At 34.8% G+C, this 19,125-nt stretch overlaps 1 protein-coding gene across 2 annotated transcripts in view; it reads right to left on the reverse strand.

Moving 5' to 3' along the window:
• Window positions 1-9,382: 9,382 nt before the first annotated feature.
• The window catches only part of LOC142977199 (uncharacterized), an 82,962-nt gene continuing 73,219 nt past the window's right edge, over window positions 9,383-19,125 (reverse strand). For both annotated transcript variants that reach the window (XM_076120953.1, XM_076120954.1), the window contains 2 exons: window positions 10,430-11,470; window positions 9,383-10,155 (listed from right to left, as the gene is read on the reverse strand). In XM_076120953.1, coding sequence (XP_075977068.1) covers window positions 9,458-10,155; window positions 10,430-11,447 — 1,716 coding nt within the window. In that variant the 5' untranslated portion in view covers window positions 11,448-11,470 and the 3' untranslated portion in view covers window positions 9,383-9,457. The remainder of the gene's footprint in view (window positions 10,156-10,429; window positions 11,471-19,125) is intronic.

Genomic DNA, 19,125 nt, shown 5'->3' on the forward strand with positions numbered 1-19,125 from the left:
GGATAGAAATTAGTTTTAGTTTAGTAAGCTTTTGAAATTTCCGAACATCCACAATAGGTTTATCACAATTCGTTGAAAAATAATTTTGGTAGAAAATCTAGAATAACATTTAGGCCAGCCCCAGGGCTTGAACTCTGCACAGCGAGCACACTGCCGTTGCACTTCAAAAACAGTGCACATAGAATACAAACAACAGAACACAATCAAATGTAAAACAACGATATATCAAAAAGCCCGAGGGACATTGATTATACAAGCATATCCGAATAACTAGTACAACAAATAGGCTGTTAGTGAAACACTCGAGAACATCGTGAGCCGCCATTGATAAGCGGTTGCATCGTATTTTAAAGTCAAATCGCCAATCGCAAAATATTCAAAGCTACGAACCGTGGCTGTTCGACTTGCAAATCGCGTAGACGCTGTTTTGTACTCCGTAGTCAGTACATCTACATATTTGTGGTACATACATATAAACATGTAGGATTCACTACTAATGGGCCCGGCTTGAGAGATTTTGTACTATTTAGTGGGACGACGAGGCTGCTTCCCATTTAAATATCTGGAGGTAGCGGTTAAGTTTAATTGTTGAAATTTTCTTTCTAATGATGATTTACAGAAAAAAGCTTAATGACAATAAAAAAACTTGCCCCTGTCATTTTTTTGATATAAGGCTTCGGAATTGTAGAAATAAACAGCACTGTTATAACCTCTTAGCTTAATTTAAGCCTTGGATCGTCACTTGTATGAAAAATAATAAAAAGTAAGTAAATTGGGAAGTAAAACATTCACAAAATCTGTAAGAAACACATATTTAGGGCACGTCCTAAGATCTAAAAATATTAGTACTAGAATAAATTTATTATTTTCTAGACTAGATATAGTTAGTCTGCCCCAGCTTAGTTGTTAGGTGGTTGTCTCCAATGATCGATGTAGGAAGCCATTTAGCACGTCCCCTTGTTTTCAAAGATTGGGACCATGTTTGACATAGTGCATTAACAGCCGACAAAGCCTCTGTTCTCTGACATCGTCTCAATTGATTACACAATGGATTTCGATCTTGTTTTCAACTAAGATAAGTCTTTAGAATAAAGTTAAATAGAAAGTGAAATGAACGGGAACTAAAAATAAATGAAGGAGATTAACCCTTAGCCACCTAACGTGTATTCCAGTAACACATCCACCTAACGTCGGTCATGGTGACCGCTTGGGTTTAAGTACTATAAACAAGGTTAAAAAGTCATAAATTTGCAAAAAATTAAACCACATTAAGTTCTTTAGTTGTTTTTATTTCAAATTGTTTCAATAAATTCTTAAAATTAACATTTTTTTCTTTTTATTATTATTAATCAAAGTTCACTTACAAATATTTCAACAAATTATAGGTTTTTTATTAAACTGAGAGCTAAGCAATAACAATCAATGAGATCAATATTTTTTTAATTATTTTAGTAACTTAAGTATATAACCTCTTATATAAAACTATCATTGGCACAATCGAATCACAATCATTACAAAATTACAGCCCCCTAACATTTACAATTTGTCGCGGCAGCTTATACACATTTTTTGAGAACATTCAACGCAAATTGGATTTTTGCACTGAAAACACAAATGGAATGTTTTACGTTTCTTTTTTGGGTCACACGTTGAGCAAGTTTTGCGTGTTTCTAATTTATCAGAGCTGCCTGCCGAAAATGATCTTGGTTCTTCATCTATTTTGAGAACCCGGCGAATAGCATTCTGAAGATCCCTCTGCAATCCAAACTGGTTCACTCGACGTCTCAAATGAGGTTCGATAAGTTCTTTAGCCAGTTGTTTCATGAAATTCAGTCTGGGCACCTTTCTCTGAGCTTGGTTCATGTTGCTGATGATGTATGAATTTGCCGCAGATACATCCAGCATTCTGTAGAACACTGCCATTGGCCAGCGCTGTGTGCGTCGAGAAGTTGAATAAATGGCACATTTCTGATCTAATGTATCGACGCCTCCTTTGGTGCTATTATAGAAAGTGATCATTTCTGGCTTTTGTTTTTGTGGATCAATGGTTGGCATGTGATGCATGCTGGAGAGAACAAGCACGGATTTGTTTTGCTTTGGTACATAAGACACCAATGTTGCATCTGACGTAAATCCAAAAATCGAAGAGCCAACGTCTCGGTGACGGCTGGGTAGAAATTGGGGAGGTACTTCCCTTTTATTTTTTTTAAGGGTCCCTACAAGTGTCAGCTGTTTTTGCTTCAGGATGTTCATTAGCTCTACTGAAGTAAACCAGTTATCAGTCGTAACATTTCTGTGGGTTCCTTCAATCGATGCAATCAGTCGCAAAACTGATTGCGTGGGTTTGTTCAGTCGTTGGTATTCATCGGGCAAGCCTTGGCTATCTGAGTCTTTTCCCAAGTATATGTAGCCATCAACAAGATATCCATTTCTGGCGTCAGTCATGCACATAATTTTTAATCCATATTTGTTGGGTTTTTTCGGCATGTACATTTTGAAGCCGCATCTCCCACGGAAAGCCACCAACATCTCGTCAATACAAGCGTAACTGCCAATTGAACAAACTTCTTTGCAGTTTTGTATCAGCTTACCAAACAGCTGAGATATAGGTGCAGCTTTGTCAGTGCTACGGCGTTCATCTCTGGTGCTTGCATCATCAAATCGAAGGCAATTCAGCAGTATTTCAAACCTGTTCTTGCTCATTATACAACGATAAATCTCTCTTCCTGTGCCATCTGTGCTGTACCAACATGTGTAATGTGTGTGGTTTTCTTTGAAAATTGCGGTATAGTACAACATACCGATCAAAGCTTTTAGCTCCATTACGTCGAGGTCTTGAACACATGTCTGATTTTGATAGTTTGGTCTTATCTTGATAATTTTTTCGTTTGTATACTTAACAATTTCTTCTAACATATCATCAATGAAAAATAACTGCCAAATATCGGATGGTTTTGTATTTCTGTTCAAAACATCTCTGAAGTTCCTTTTCAATCCTGGAGGTTGATGAATGATGTTGTGTTGCAAAGTCCTCGATCGCGAAACTGGAGGTTGGCTCGACCAACGGAACCGATTTTTTCCGAAATAGTTCCGGTATCTTGCCAATGGAACATCGTCATCTGAAGATTGATCATCAACTGGCACATCACCATCATCATTATCATTACTTTCACATAACTCGTCAACATCAATTTCAGAGTCTGATTGACACTCACTTTCAATCACGTGGTCTAAAGGTACATCTTCTACGTCACTGCAGTCTTCATTTGGCAATTCCGGCTCGTTCCTTTGATCCTCAGCATCTGAGTCACTCTCTTCTAACCATCTACAGATATTTCGATCACGTTGAGACATGCTGAATCTAAAAAACGATAAGAAAATGTTAACGCTAAAAGAAACGTAACAACCTAACGTCGGTCACCAGGACCGCATACGATATATATTTACCTGATTCTTTTCACTGCGTGCACGTGTTGCTTGGCCGAGCGCAGAGCGCAAACTGAAGAGGGAGGGGAAAAGGTACACAGAGTCACAGGCGTGGGGCCCGCGTAGTAACGGAAATATTTGAAAAAATAGATCGCTCAGAGTCACCGTGACCGACGCTAGGTGGTTAAGGGTTAAAGATCATTTTTTTTACTTATTTTGAGGACGAATATATCATCTGTCGAGACAAAGCTTTAATGAGAAGAATGAAACTCAAGAATATATACAAAATATTATGAAACAACGTAATAAATATTATTATTTCTCTTACAAAACAGTTGACATCGTTTGTTACCCTATTTTTATACCAAAAAATACTTGACCAATAAATATTGCAACTATTCGATATATTTTTTTTATTACATTTCTGCCATCGTAGTGACAAATTATGGCAGATCCTTACACTTAAACACATGATTACAAAAATGACCCGATTACTCAGCAAGGTAAAACACAAAAGGTCCCAGTTATTGCCATTTTCCATTTACACATTTCCTCGCATATATATTTATTTGGCACTTTCCATACTAAGGAAAGTGGCTTGCTATGCCAAAACCGGTAGTAGCATCACCTAAAATATTATTATATCGCATAGTCTGAATATAAACGAACGTGTTAAGGGCTCTTTATAATATTTTTAACGAAAAATTCTCATGTAGCTGTGAGAGCGTGGTCATACAGATATAAAACCTTCGCTGAAAGCGGAGAAGAAAACATTTCAAAGGGCGATCTTGAATGACTTGCAAAGATGCGTCTAACAATGAATAGGTACTGTGGATTTTTGTGTGGAAATTAATCACCGCTTTTGGCTTATTTCAAACGGAATCAATTGGGATAAAAATAAACGTTAGGTAACGCAAGTTTCACACAACTAACCGTAATCCAGTAACGTAATTTGTAGTGTCGTTTTTAATAAAAAGACCCGCGTTTTTAAATATAGAGTAAAGCCATATTAAGACCCAGAATCCCAGGATTTATTCATCAAAAGACATTCTAACAATCCTCAACATTTTAGCTCACCACATTTTCCTCGGGAATTCATTATATTTTACAACAAACCGTGAAATGCTCTTAAGTGAACGACAATAAACGTAAGTTAATGACGTCACGGCAGCAATTTATTCTTCGCCCAACAAGTTTTTTTGGAGAGAGTATTCTCAATTCTCATACATTGCTTAAGTGCGGCGTTCGCTTTTCTTCAACGTTCATAATGACGCGTGGAGAATTAGCTCGGAAATTCTCTGCGGTGTAACAGCATATTATCCGATTAAAGGGGACCTTGTATTGGCGATTACTGAGCTCTTGCACTCTCGAATATGTGGTAAATACACTACCGCAACTTTACACCTACGTAATACCAGTGATGTGAAAAGGTTATTCCCATATTTCCTCTAAATATCAACATTTGTATATTAGCTAATCTCATAATATTTGTCTGCTGTGTCTATGCCTCGTTAATTATCTAAAATCATATCTTACAACTCTTTCTTATCTATAAGGTGCCTTTTCATGATGTAAATAGGCTTATAAATAATATTTTTAGACGTAATAGTATTAAGTCTTATGTCAAAAAAATGTGATTGTAACACAAGTAAGCTTTTCGGGCGGTTTGAATAACTTTGACACTACGTTGACCACTAACCTTACGATGAATGAATGAGCACACGTATGCACGTCTAAGGTTTTCGAACTCTCACCTGTCGTTACAGATTTACCTGTTTCAGTGTCCTTCAGAATACCGACACGTCTTTGCAGAATGCGCACGTTCAACAATCGCTAATGTGAGGTGGACCTTAAAATTGTGAGTCACCCTCCCACGCCGAAGAAAAATTCCGGAAATGTTTTATAATTTTACTAAATCTTTTAAAATATTTGAAGTGTATGGATTCTTGTTGAATACAAATATAATATTGGTGACGCAATCGTTTCAATAATTAATTTAGTGACTTTTCTGAAGTCCACTTGAAACTTGGTTTTAGTGGAGAAATGGCAAGGTTTAGTTAAACTTAAAATATGTTATGTACTTAATGTCTAAAGCTATTACAATTAATTCTCGTTAAAGATAGTAAACGCGTCGTATTTATCTATTGAGACTAACAAAGATTTACAGCAAGATTTTCTAAAACATAAAGCTCGGGTTGTGCATCACCACTAAGCCAATAACTCGAGTAAATGACGCGCAAAATTTTATATTATCTCCTCAAAATGAAACGTGTAGTATCATTTGTAGCGTAAATGAACAGAATACACTTGTGTAACCGAGTGTACAGTGAGGTCGGCCTCCCTTGGGACGGTACAGTTCGCAACAAAAGTGGAATGATTCATAAATCTCAGTTATTGTTCAGATTCAGTGGGGCCGCTGTATTAGTGAGCGTTCGTAATTGTGGACCGAAGCCTTATGACGGAGCTGAAAATGTTCTCAATCGAATGAACGAATGCAATCATCATTTTTGTGGTTTTGAGTCCTACTCTCTAGGTCCGTATTGGTCTTTTCGTTGGAACAGTATTGTAGCCAGTTTTCAATTAAATGCAGCCTTTGTTTACGCAGTGCATAGTGCCGCCACGCATAGTTCCAATTTTGATCAAGCTGTATGCATGTAAAGCCCTTTGAATACAACAAACGCTGTCAATCAATTTTGCCCAAGTTCTTGGAAACACCACAGCCAAGCTTTGCTCCCAAATAGGAACAGAATTCCAGTCCTTTCTATCAACAGAGCAAAGAGAATCGCAAACCACGAATGAGGCAGCCTGACTACCGGCAGTACAAGAGGGGTTAACTATTCTAATATCTACCTTTGTACGACACCGGGTAATACTGACCAATAGTTCCGTGATTCCGGACAAATTAGCCCTGTGATGACAAGATTCCTTTGTGATTGTACCGGTGGTCCTATTTGAAGTGTATTACACAATTCTCTTATCTACTTCCATATTAACTTTTAGCAGTCGACTGAACAATACCTGTAGCACGATTTTCTACAGTCGGCACTATCGAGTATCAAGAGTTTGACATTTTAAAATGTACTGCAAAATAAGTTTCTATGGCTCCTGCTAGATGCGCTGATTAAATTTTTCACAAAATTTCTCAATAGCTAGCCGGTTGCCGATAGTCGATAATGGTAGAGAATCGAACTACTGAAACTTAAAAAATTGTAAGAATAAAGTTCCAAGGAAAAATGCGCTTTATGCTATTGTTTATCATCTGAGTTTACGTTAACTGAGGTGTTGTTCTTGTAAAAACAGTAGGTAATTAACGAACACAACATAATTAATCAAATAATAACATTTCTGTACGCTCTCCAGCCTGTAATCTTTCAACTGTCTTGTTCAAAGTTAAAGGCGGAATGCTCATGTTGTTCTTAACAGAAAACCTCTGAATAAGTACAATATTGTTCTAAATTAAACACGATAAACATAATAAATCCTAAAGTTACAATTTCTCCAAACATCTTACACGCATACTCTTCCGCGTTTGTCAAGAATCGAAAGTAAATTCACCATACAAGTTAGTTTATACTTTATTACAATGGGACAGGGTTGACAATTGCATGTCAGGTGTTTTGTTGATACGAAACTCCGTAGTTTCATAAAGAAACGTAGGCAGAAATATTTATTTACAAATTTACATATAAATGGATTCATTTTTAGTTAACTGTGATCGACAAAGGATATTACGTATCCATGTTGGCGACACCTGATGTTTGTTCGATACCCCTGAGCCCTAAAATGTTTACACGGATTTAGAATTAAATACTTATTAAAGTTCTTGTTAATGAAGTTATATTCTGCATCTTTCTATAGTAGATTTAAGCAATGCTTGTCTTTTTTTGTATACTTGTAGAGGGCTGGAATGAATCTAATATTGTTGTTTCAAATAATTTTATCAACAAAACAAACGCTTGTAGGCGGTTCCTATTATTCTTAATGTGTAATAGATGTCCATGTTTATGTAGGTCCATGTAGAAATTCGACAACATAGATGCCTTAAAGGATTTTAAATAATCTTATTCATTTAACGAAAACACCTCGCAACAGAATCAGATGTTAAATTGTTTGATTTCTTTCAAATAATCCGTAACTTTGATCCTTTAACTTTGAAGGACTAGCTTTTTGTCCCTGATTGCCTTTTTGTAAGGATTAAATTGCATTTCTAAATTGCTTCAAGTTATAAACGAGTGGCTCATAAATTCTAATTAAAAGCCTTTGATTTAGTAGCCTCATTAGCGACTGCTTGATCTATTACAACGTGTGCTACTTAGATTCAATTTTCAATTCGATAATACTGTAAATCACCTAATTTTCTTACTGCAGAGAAAAAACTGTAGAAATTACGTTTTGTTATAGGGATTACGCCATAGTTCACGGAAATGGTCGTAACTAAGTTCACATTTTTTCAAGAATTAATAAATAAAACGTAAATTGTGTTAAAAATTTGAATAAGCCTTAATGTAAACCTTAAAAACTTTTTGTGTTCCACGAAATTACAACTTTTCAACGCTTACTGGATTTAACGTTGTTGTTCTCAACAAAACAGCCAATATTAATAAAATAAACGTATTCAATCCGTATATCCGTTCCGTGCCAAAAGTATTTTATTCTGTGAGGCCATTTCAGAAACGTTTGCTTATATTTTACGATATTCACTCCAATCCCTAATATGATTCGATGGTATTCAATTTCCCGGGTACGATGTAGGGGGTTGCGTGTCAGACTGTATATAGTGAGCCCTAATAAATATTGGTAGGAGCAAACATGCTTTTACTTGCCACGAAGGAAATTGCGACCAACACCGCAGGCGCCCAATTAAGTGATGATAGCTATTTTAGAGTCTTTTTTTATCTCCATATTTTATGATTTCGATTATGGTGAATTATTTATTAATATCCGCTCGGTTTTTGAGTGTTGTTGGTTCGTGGCACGATACTGTAAACAAAATCAAAGCACTTAACAAGTAACTCATCCAATTTGTCAAAAATAATCGACAAATATTTTATTTTCGCGCAAGTAATGGCAGGTGAATACTTATGCGAATAAATAGTAGACTAGGAATTAGTTACTATCTACGCAAAGTAGAAATAAAACTAAAATAAAAATTAACTAAAATAAAATTCTAGTAATTAGATCTTATGATTATAACTAATACTATTATTAGTGTTTTTTGCTTTCCTTGTTTAATTAATAACTTGTTTGTGTATATTTCCTAACCTTTGGTACAACTATTTTAATATTCTTACATTTACACCATCTTTGAAACATTCATGAAACGAACTGTGCACTGCCCTTACATACTAACACTATCATTGTTAGTTCGCGGATAAAACAATAGATGGCAGTGCGCACAGTTTATCTGACAACGTGACACTGAATTCAAGTTACTGCGCGCTGGGTATTTGTAAATGTTACCAACAGATGGCGCTATTTTTGTTATCGTATAAAGCGCCCCCTGGAGTAATAGATAGAACTAAAATTGCTTTTAAAAAATCACACTTTTTGTGCTATAGCACAGCAAACTCTGTGTATTTATATTGCTTCTAGTCATTTTGTCATGTTTATCTTTCAACAAAAGTATATGCTATAATGTGTGCCCAGTTACGCTATCCAAAGCTTATTTAATAAAACTATATGAATAGTTTAACAAATCTAGCAGTGAAAATATACTTTAGCTAGCTCTTATCACCGATGATAGGCTTTTCTTTTTCAATTTGATTAATTGGTTTTGCGTAGGTGTCGAACCCACTGCAACTTTTTTTATTTTATAGATTTACCTGCTTTTAAAGATTATTTACTCATAATTTATTGAAGGACTTTATTTTTCTGTTTATTTAGAATGAGCAGAGAAATCGTTGTTGATGGATTCATCGGTAAATAATCTTTCATAGGGTAAAGAAAACAACAAAAATATCCTTAAAAATTATTTATTTTAATGACTGTGAGAGAGTTTAACATTATCAACTAAATCTAATATATTAATGACTTAAAAACATAACCTAATGAATAACATGATGGAGATTACAATTACACTACTGATATTTGCATGGGCGGCATTCGCCTTGTGATTTGGTACATCTTTTGGTGTATCTTCATCTGCAATACTTCTATGAGCTTTGATTCTTTCCGGCCTTGCTTCATCGGACGCCATATCGTGATCGAATATATTATTATTATGTTCTACTGGTTTAGCAGATACCGTAGCAAGGCGAACAGTCGTGAACGTTTCTTTAGGCTTAGCCTCTTCCTTTGGTTTACTTGTTTCAGGTTTGAGGGAAGTCGTAACTTTAGTAGTAGCTACTTCAGTGGTTGTAACTTTCTGTGTAGTTGGACTAGGTGTGGTTGCTTTGGTAGTGGTCTTTGTAGTAACTTCAACGTTTGGTTTGTGGACTATTTCGTTGTTAGCCGCAGGTATCTCGTTTTTAGTACAGTTAGCTAGTTCTCTAATGTCGATGTAGAATAGTTTGCCGTTTAGTTGAGAGTCGTCGTAGTATTCGTAGTCTCCAGCAGGTGCTTCTTCTTCTTCTGGTTTCTCAGTAACTTCGGCTCTGGACCATTGCTCCCGTAGACTGTCACTTGGAGTACATTTCAAGTTTTCGATTGAAAGTTTCAGATGCTTGTTACGTGTGTTATTCATTAATCCCATGAACCATTCCAGATGGCAGGCGCAGGGGAAGTTGTTGTCTGAAATTGAGAAAATATTGATTTTAATATATTAGCTTTAAACTATGTGTTTTATTTAGACATTGAGGACGAAATTGGAAAAATTAACCAGTGGTACATTTATCTTTAACTTAAACATTTTAATGTAACTTTTGGTATCTTCCCGTCAGTAAGACGGGAACAATTTGAATATAATTTGCATATTTTGTAGAAGAAAATAAGAAATAATAAGAATATAATATCCTTTCATTAAGTACGCTTGTAATCTAGTATCAAAATAAAGCATAGTTCTCACCTTCTACATCCAAAGTGCTGTAATTAGTGTAAAAATTGGTCAGTATCGGAGCAATGAGCTCAGCTTTCAATTCAACAAGTTGGTTGCTCTTCAGGCTCAATTGACTCAGATTGTCAAGGTGTTCCAGAATTCTCACGTTTTCAATGTTTGTCAAATTATTGTGAGCTAAAGACAAAGCATAAAGTCTTCCCAAGCCATGGAACGCTCTCTCGTCAAGCATCTGAATCTTATTTCCATCCAAATTCAAAGTCCTCAAATTAATAAGAGGCAGGAAAGTATTGTCTCCAATAACTTCCAAAGCGTTGCTACTGAGATCTAACTTCTGTAGTTTCCTCAGCCCCGAGAAAGTCTCACTGTTCAAGCTGAATATGTTATTTCTATCAATTTCCATCTCTCTCAAATTCGACAAGTGAATAAAAGCTTTGTCGTGTATTGTCGTGATTTTGTTATTAGTTAAGTAAAGTTTCTCCAACGAAGGCAGGTCTACGAAAACGTTCCTATTAATTTCTACTATTTCGTTCGAATCTAAGCCAATGACAGTTAAATCGCTATGATGAGCAAATGCATTGCGAGCCAACGTTTCGATTTGATTGTCACTCAACGTGATTTCTTCAACTACGCTTAGATTAGCGAAGGCGAAAGCTTCTATCTTATCAATGTTACCATACTTAATGTTCAACTTGATCAAAGAATGCAAGTTTTTGATAGCACTAGTAGGAATGTATGGTAAAACGATTCCTCTGGTATTCGACAAAGTGAGCTTAGTAGCATTTTTTAGCTTTTCGAAACCTTCCCAACTTTTGTCGTCAGCTTCGACTCCTTTCGCTGCAAGGTGGCACTCAGCACTTTGCACAATATCTTTGTGCGAGTCTAGAATACAGTAACATTGTATTTTGGTAGTATTGCTGAATGCTGGGTCGCAGATGTCCGTCATTTCACGTTTCTGCCGTTGAAACCATTTTGCTTCGACGAAGATTGATGCAGTAAACGCGAGTATTATTACTCTCCAAAACGCCATGTCGTCCCTTTCTTATTCCGCACCTGAAATTGAAAAAAGTTGTCATTGAGTAATGTTTGTTGATATTGGAAAACAAACGCAGATGTTGCATAAGCTTAAACTACTATTGAAAAATGCTATTTATAACTGTCTCAGAAAACATGTTAATTATAAGTTTACTTGAATTATCAACCAGGTTTACTGGGTTTTATAAATATAACCTTATTTTTATTCGAAAAAGATACATAATAAAGTCACTTTATATTCGGATATAAAAGTGCCTAAATCTTGAAACTTTTATAAGTAAGCACATAACACTCTGAGTGGAAGCCTGATACGACTTTCATGCCTCTGTTTGTTCAAAATTTATCTGCAAAAGTATTGAATCATTTTTGATGAGATTTCCGAGAAACATTTACGGTTAGGGGCGGTTCACAGTAAATATTAACTTTATGTTTGGTAGCGGTGAGGGTTAAAACGTCATATGTCGCAATGCCGACACTCGTAAACTGTGGGAATGTGATATATTATACCGAGCAAAACATAAATAAATGTGTAAAAAGTTAATGTTGAATGAGTTGGTTCGCTTACATTATTTTCTGTACTTTATATACCAAAAGCAAAAGTTAAAAATTCGATAGAGTCATGAAATAGTACCCTATAACGTCATTACCTTTTCAAAAAATACTATTTAGTTTTAATATCACTTCAATGAATAATTGATAATTTAATTGAAGTGATATTAATAGTTTATCTAAATAAGTAGCCACATAAACTAAGATCATTACTTAAACACAGCAAAAACACAGCAACTTGATTTCACATCAGTACCCTCAATAATTTGAAGAGCATATGACTTTGTAGTTGTAAGTCTGTATTAACAAAATTAATCAATCACGCCCCGTCTGTCGAGTGTGAGGAACAGTTCACGAGTTTCAAGCTTGATCCCTATTACTAACTTTTGAAGAGGGCTTGGCAGTTTGCAGTGACCGTCTCGACGAAAGATACAATATGTGTTAGTAAGTTATTCCTTTCTTAGAGTGTTATTAATAGAAAATCGTTACATTGGCATTTGCTCTATTTTTGGTGGTCACTTTATTCTTTTCTATGTTTGAGTAGTACTCGAAATGTCGTCTATAACAGAATGTATGAGTGTTAACGAAGCAAGGGAAGTTTGTAATATTGTATTAGGTGACATTGTCTGGTCACTGCCAAGCCCTATGGGAAAAGGAAGGATTTGGTAGACCTAAAGTTGGCTATTGTTACTTTTGAAAATATATTTTCTTTAAAATACTACCTATTGTAAGTACCAAATAATTTCGTTACCTATATACTAAGTGCTTGCAACGCCCGATTGAAGTTCATCATTTTAATAATCTTATTGGCTTCTTCGGTAAATAATTAAATAGACCAAGTATGTGACAGAGGCTAGAGTCTAGACACTAAACAATTCAGATCAAACTATCCAACTTATAAGCTCAACACTTCAGTCAAGATAACTTTAAGTTAAAATAATTACGTCACATCCCACCAGTAGGAGATAAAACTCTAGAACATTCATCCAAGTGATTTAGAAAAAGCGTTATTGGCAGGCGGCTTAGCTTGAACCCTCGACACTCCGGTGAAGATCGGCGGCCATATCTCAACCGGGATTTAGTTAGCTTCGCACCAGGTGCCGCGGAAGAAATAAAAGGTACGTATTACAGGTATATTTTTGACAAATTGATATGTTCTCCGTGATTTTTTTGTGTTTTGAAGATAATAACAAGGAAAATGTATATTTTTTGTCTAAGCCCAGTTTATATTAATAAATAAATGCCCTATACACTAAATGAAAGTTACCTACAGACATACCACACCAACGCAAGCAATCAGAAGCAAAAGTTTTTGCTTGTGCCGTATTTATCTACCATACATAGAATAGAATGGCTGTTTAATAGACAACTATGAACAGATTATTCTATGAGGATTCTAAAAATTATGAATATGTGTGGAAAAGAAAACAGTTTAACTTAGCTTTGCTTACGAATCATAAGTTAATAATTGCTAAGTTTCATGATGATGTAACAATTTAAATTGTCTTATCCCGATTTTCAGATTATATTCCATTATTAATTTGTTACAAAACTGGACCCAATAAAAGCATGTTAAAAGTCAACAACAATGATGTGACGTCAGTCCTCTCGTCACTATTCACCATGCAACACTGCGTTTTGGCAGTCATACAGTCATGTATACTAAACTTATTCACAAAGGAAATCGCACGCTGAATACGACAGACCACATGACGCTACGTGACCATGCTTTTATAAAATACCCACTATGTTGCACTTCATTGATGACTATAAATATTCAAGTGATTGAAACCTTTGTTTGAAGATGCCGTGACTTAATCGCTAGAAGTATAGTAGAATGTATTACTGTCAATACCACCCAGAAGTCATTGAAGTTTACAATGCAATAATATCAATAAATAATGTTTTTATATACAAATACTATGTAGATTACCAATTACCCTACTCTTCTTACATCCAAACGGTCTTCTGCAAATCTTTCTTACTGTAATCCTTTACTTTGCATTTGTCATTTAATCATCCAATGGAAATCTTGCTAAGTCTTCTCACATAAATAACAGAACTTAATACGAAAACTGTAACATGAAGTCAGTATCAATGTAAAACTTATATAATCCGTCAGGAATTATGAAATGAACTTCACTGCATAGAACTACAACTATTTACTCTAGTTCTAAAAATAGCGAGCGCAGATAAACGCATTACGACACCAAACAAAAACAAAGCAACGTCCACAGTCCACACATTTGTAACACCCCATACACAAACTTAACCCTTAAACGACGGAGCATAAATACAAGGACATCTGTTCCAAAACTAGGGTAATAATATTTTTGAGATTAACACGAAATTAGCTCGTAAACCCCACCTGTGGACCTAACGGCGACTAAAATCGTGAAGGTAATTACATAATTTACCCCTTTCTTATTTACTTTTGCTGTGAAGTTTTGTCAGGTGCCGTAAAGCTTTATAAAGGGTTCTTTGTTCGGTGGATGAAAGATCGTGTTCGTGTTTCGGGTGTGACTATTTGTGAATTTAACGCAAGGTATATGCTACACAATAGATGCTTTGGTCACGTGGAGGGTTTGAATAAAAGGGGATTGACAAAAGGGATTTACAGTGGATAAATGGGAATGCCGGAAGGAACGTCTCAAAAAGACATGGATCCTATTGAGGTTGGAAATCAAAGGTGACCGTTTGGTTAGTACTAACCTTGGTAATATGCAAATAGAAGATACGTTCAGTAGCGCGATTATGTACAGATGGTACTTTCGTGTATCGAAAGTTTGACATTTAAATAGTACTGCAAAAATAGTTTCTACGACGCCCGCTAGAGGCGCTGAACCGATTGTCATGCAAAATTTTTCGGTAGCTTAGTTGTCGGCTGTCGATAGTGGTAGAGAATCGCGGTACAGTATTCTGAATCTGTCAATCATTTATGAATGTGTTTTATAATGTCTCGTTATATCTTTTAACTTTTTTTTATATAAACATCACTCAAATATTAAATATAAATATGCAGTTTCTAGTAGTTTCTATGAGAGAAACAAAACTGATAACGTCAATGTTAGCAAGGATACTTGCGTACAGATCTAAAATATTCCAGAGATAGATGTATCCTGTGTTATTGTAGTGTTATCTAACTGAATGCATTTGTTATGACAATTGTTTTTTTTAATATAACCTGCCCTTATCACTGACCTATGACTATATTTTTCTATTCGGTGCATGTAAAACCAATACGTTTGTATGTTTGTAATAGTCCCGCAACACAAGAGCTGACCTAAGTGCGCGGGTTGTCTTTTTTTATAATATAGTTTAAGTTTTTTTATAATAGTATAATAACCACAAGGGGGAGGGGACTGATTAAATTTCAATAAAACGTTGCCATAGTAACTATGTCTGTCTAATCAGGGGTAAGAAATCACTCTTTTCACGTACTGTAAAATGGGGTAACTTTAGGAAAATTTTATTGGAGTTAATTTGATGAGCTCGTAATAAAAGCTAGCGACGAGTTCAGTTTTTCGGTTACTGGTACTAAATATCGCTTTAAATAAAGTTGTAGCATTTCAAATGTTTCCATTTTAAATAACCATTCAAAAGTAACCCCGTTGTACCGATACCATAAACCTATCATAGTACCTACATAGAAGACAAAATTCATTCGATCGATATTCTGTACAACTCCGACCAAATTATCGGATAGTAAAGTACCCACGTTTCATTACGAACATACGTGTACGTTTTAATTAAATTCAAATACCTACATTTTAGCTTCATTGTTAATTAAAATGTATGGTACTTCATTGTGACTGCCAGTTGCAGTTTTCAATTGGTTTCGTTTTAACATTTTGTTTAACAGATTTTTGCTATATTGACCATTACATGAATGAATTTTCCCTATTTTGGGTTTAGAAATATTATTATAACACAGTTTATTTTTTGGTTTATGTTTGTATTGCTTTGACAAATTTGTTAAATAATCGTACTTATAAATATAGAGTGCACAATGCACAGCTAATTTAATCTAGTTAGTAAGCTCTATTTTAATTCTGCTTTTGTTTTATTATTTATAAAAATCAGTATTTATATTGTATTTATTATAATGAATTTCTTTTTTCCTCGATAGAATACCCAAAAAAACCAGATTTATTTTCATTACCTCCTACCTATATTTTTGTCCATGATAAAAGTATTTTTCGTAACTAAGAGATAATGCTTTCCCATTGACTAATTAAAAACATCCATCGTCAATATCAACTTATTATTATCCCTAAATTATATATAACGAATTTTCCAACACTGGTAATAAAAAGTATACATACGTTCCTATTTTTCTATAAAACTTGTAAAAATAACAATTCAAAGAGCAAACTCGATTCATTCATTACGAAACACTTGTAAAGAACGTTATTTGGGTTGTTCAAACATTTTTGACGCGGTTCTTCTCATTTCAACGTACAAAGTGATTGATGGTGTGAATTTAATGTATGCTTAGATATGATAATAAATGGTGCTCGCATTCTAAGGGTTAAATGGGTTAGTGGATATACAGCGTGATGCGGGACAATGCATTTTGTTTGTAATTTTATTTATTGTGCTTCTATGTCCGTCAGCCCGCATTTGGACAGCGCGGTGTTGGCCGAGCATTGCTTTGAAATGGTTAATGTGTGAGTGAGATGACCATAAATCTTTTTATTCTGCAAAAAGTGAATATCTGGAAAGCAGTCGGTCCAATGATGAGGAAGCAGAAAAATCTGGGTAACGTTATTAAATCCTATGAAAAACTCTAATTGAATGATATAAAGATATTAGTAGTCCACAAGCTATCGATAGTAAATGTTCATGTCCGAATATATTATCAACGGAACTGTACAAATATTTGATGTGATCTATTAATAATTGTTTAAGAATATAGATACATTATATCTCGTCTATTTTACGCAAATGTGTATGAAATGTACCCGCGTCTCGCCATTACCAATGTTCGCCCCATGTAATAGTGCGAACCTATTGGACTAGGGAATTGGACTCGGAACCTCGTGGTTAGCAGTCGGAACACTACTACAGGCGCCACAAAAGCAGCCTGTACTCGTAAGAATAATATATTATATTGTGTTTGAAAGTTTGCATTTAAAAAAAATATTTTTGGTCTAGTTTTACTTCACTTGTTAACAGGATAATCTTACAACATAGTGCGAACTAAACGGCTGTTAGGCAACTATTTCGAGGCTATGTTGATACGGTTGCTGCCTACGCATCTAGACTGGTCGCTATTGATTAATACTGCTAATATAGAAGTATTATACAAATTAATCTTGTCTAGCTAACTTAAGATATTTCTTTTTTATTTTGTGAGTGTTAAAGCTTCTTTCGATAACAGTAGTTTTAGTATAGTTGTATGCATGCTGCATGATCAAAAGTACCTTATTATATTAGGTAGACAATTGCGATGTAATAAATGTAAAAGTATTCAATTCATTACTTTAGAATCGTCTAAAAGGATACCATATTCAACTCATTCAATTAACATAATTACTAATTCAAAGTTTCAAGTCTTCATTTTTCTAGTTTCCCAATAACATTTATAACTGCGTAACATATGTATAAAAGAGGTTTTTTCTAGCAAAAACCTTTCGTAAGCAAAACTGAAAGTTAAGGCGTGAACACAATAAAGTAAAATTTATTAGCACGTAGGATTGAAGGCCTGCAACACTAGTTAAGTGTGGGTTGACAAAATTCACATGACAATTAACGACAATTAGATACATTAGACATCCTAAATATCTAACTGTAAAAATTATGTTCAAGGTTAAATATCATTGTGGCTTGTGTATAAGTGGTACGATTAAGCGCAACTAATATAATTTCAGATTAGAATTCATGCTTTATACAAGATGTAGTTTTTAAGTTGAACGTTAGTTCTGTGTATTATAGGGGTTGAATTTATTGACAAATAAGCTACTATGAACCCATTACCAGAATAACTCCGGAGCTCGTTCAACTTGGAAATCAAAACCGTAAAAATCCACAATAGAGGAAACAAGAGCATGGCATTTAAAAAGAGCAAGCCGTAAGTTTTTTGCCGCTTCTTCTCACTAGCAGCAACTGTCTGGAAACGGTGGTAGCTTAAATACTATGACGATTTCAAATACTTGTAAAAGAAGATAGTAGTCGATAGTCGATTGTTGAAAAAAATCTAGCAACATTTCACCCGGGTCACAGAAAGTTTAGTGTTTTCGATACTAACTAAATAAAATAATTCACCAATCAAATCATGAACTTTCCACCCGCCAGACTAAGGGTTGACGTAAATGTATAGTACCCATTTAATTGTACTATTATTCAGAATGAGTTTGGTCAACTTCCCAGACATTTCCCTTAGTGGTTTGTGGTCAGCTTTCAGTCTATTGATGTAGATTTTGATTTGATATAAGGAATGTTAGTACCTACTGTCCTTACCTTTGAATTTTACTCTTATTTAACATTTACTCTTATTTGCATAGTTGTTTTAATCTCCGGGCAGCACAGTTTTGTGTTGTTATAAGTTTTACACAATTCAAGTTAATCTAGTGTAACAATAGTCATTGATAACTTAACTCATATCAATATTGTGAACACCCGTACAAGGTTAGACAGCTTAACTTCCACTCAAGAAATTAGTCTAAAAGCTAAGTAACCGAAAGAAGAGAATTCATTATACCTTTGTGAGTATATTAATATCGTATACAAAATATTACGCAACTTAGAAAACCTAATTACAACTAAGGTCAATGCACCAAACACGCATTTTACCTGCATATAAAAAACATAAACAAAACAGACCTACATAATATAAGAAAGTGCAAATGCTCAGTTCATCAGCCTCGATATTTAAAACTGATGAACGGTTTGTCTAAAATATCGATTAGCGTAAACAGTATTTTATGGATCCGCCGCGAACATTGTACGCGTGGGCAAGAGCTTTAATGGACGATATATTTATGATATGCCTTTATAGGATTTGTGAAATAAAATTTAAAGTAGAATAGATAAATAATGTTATAGTCCGGTTTCGGACTAATTTAAATGGGCGGTTTTATATGGTGTTATTGATTTTTCGACATAGTAACTTGTACCTTATT

This window comes from Anticarsia gemmatalis, chromosome 12 (assembly GCF_050436995.1).
Source record: "Anticarsia gemmatalis isolate Benzon Research Colony breed Stoneville strain chromosome 12, ilAntGemm2 primary, whole genome shotgun sequence".
NCBI classification, from domain to species: domain Eukaryota; kingdom Metazoa; phylum Arthropoda; class Insecta; order Lepidoptera; family Erebidae; genus Anticarsia; species Anticarsia gemmatalis.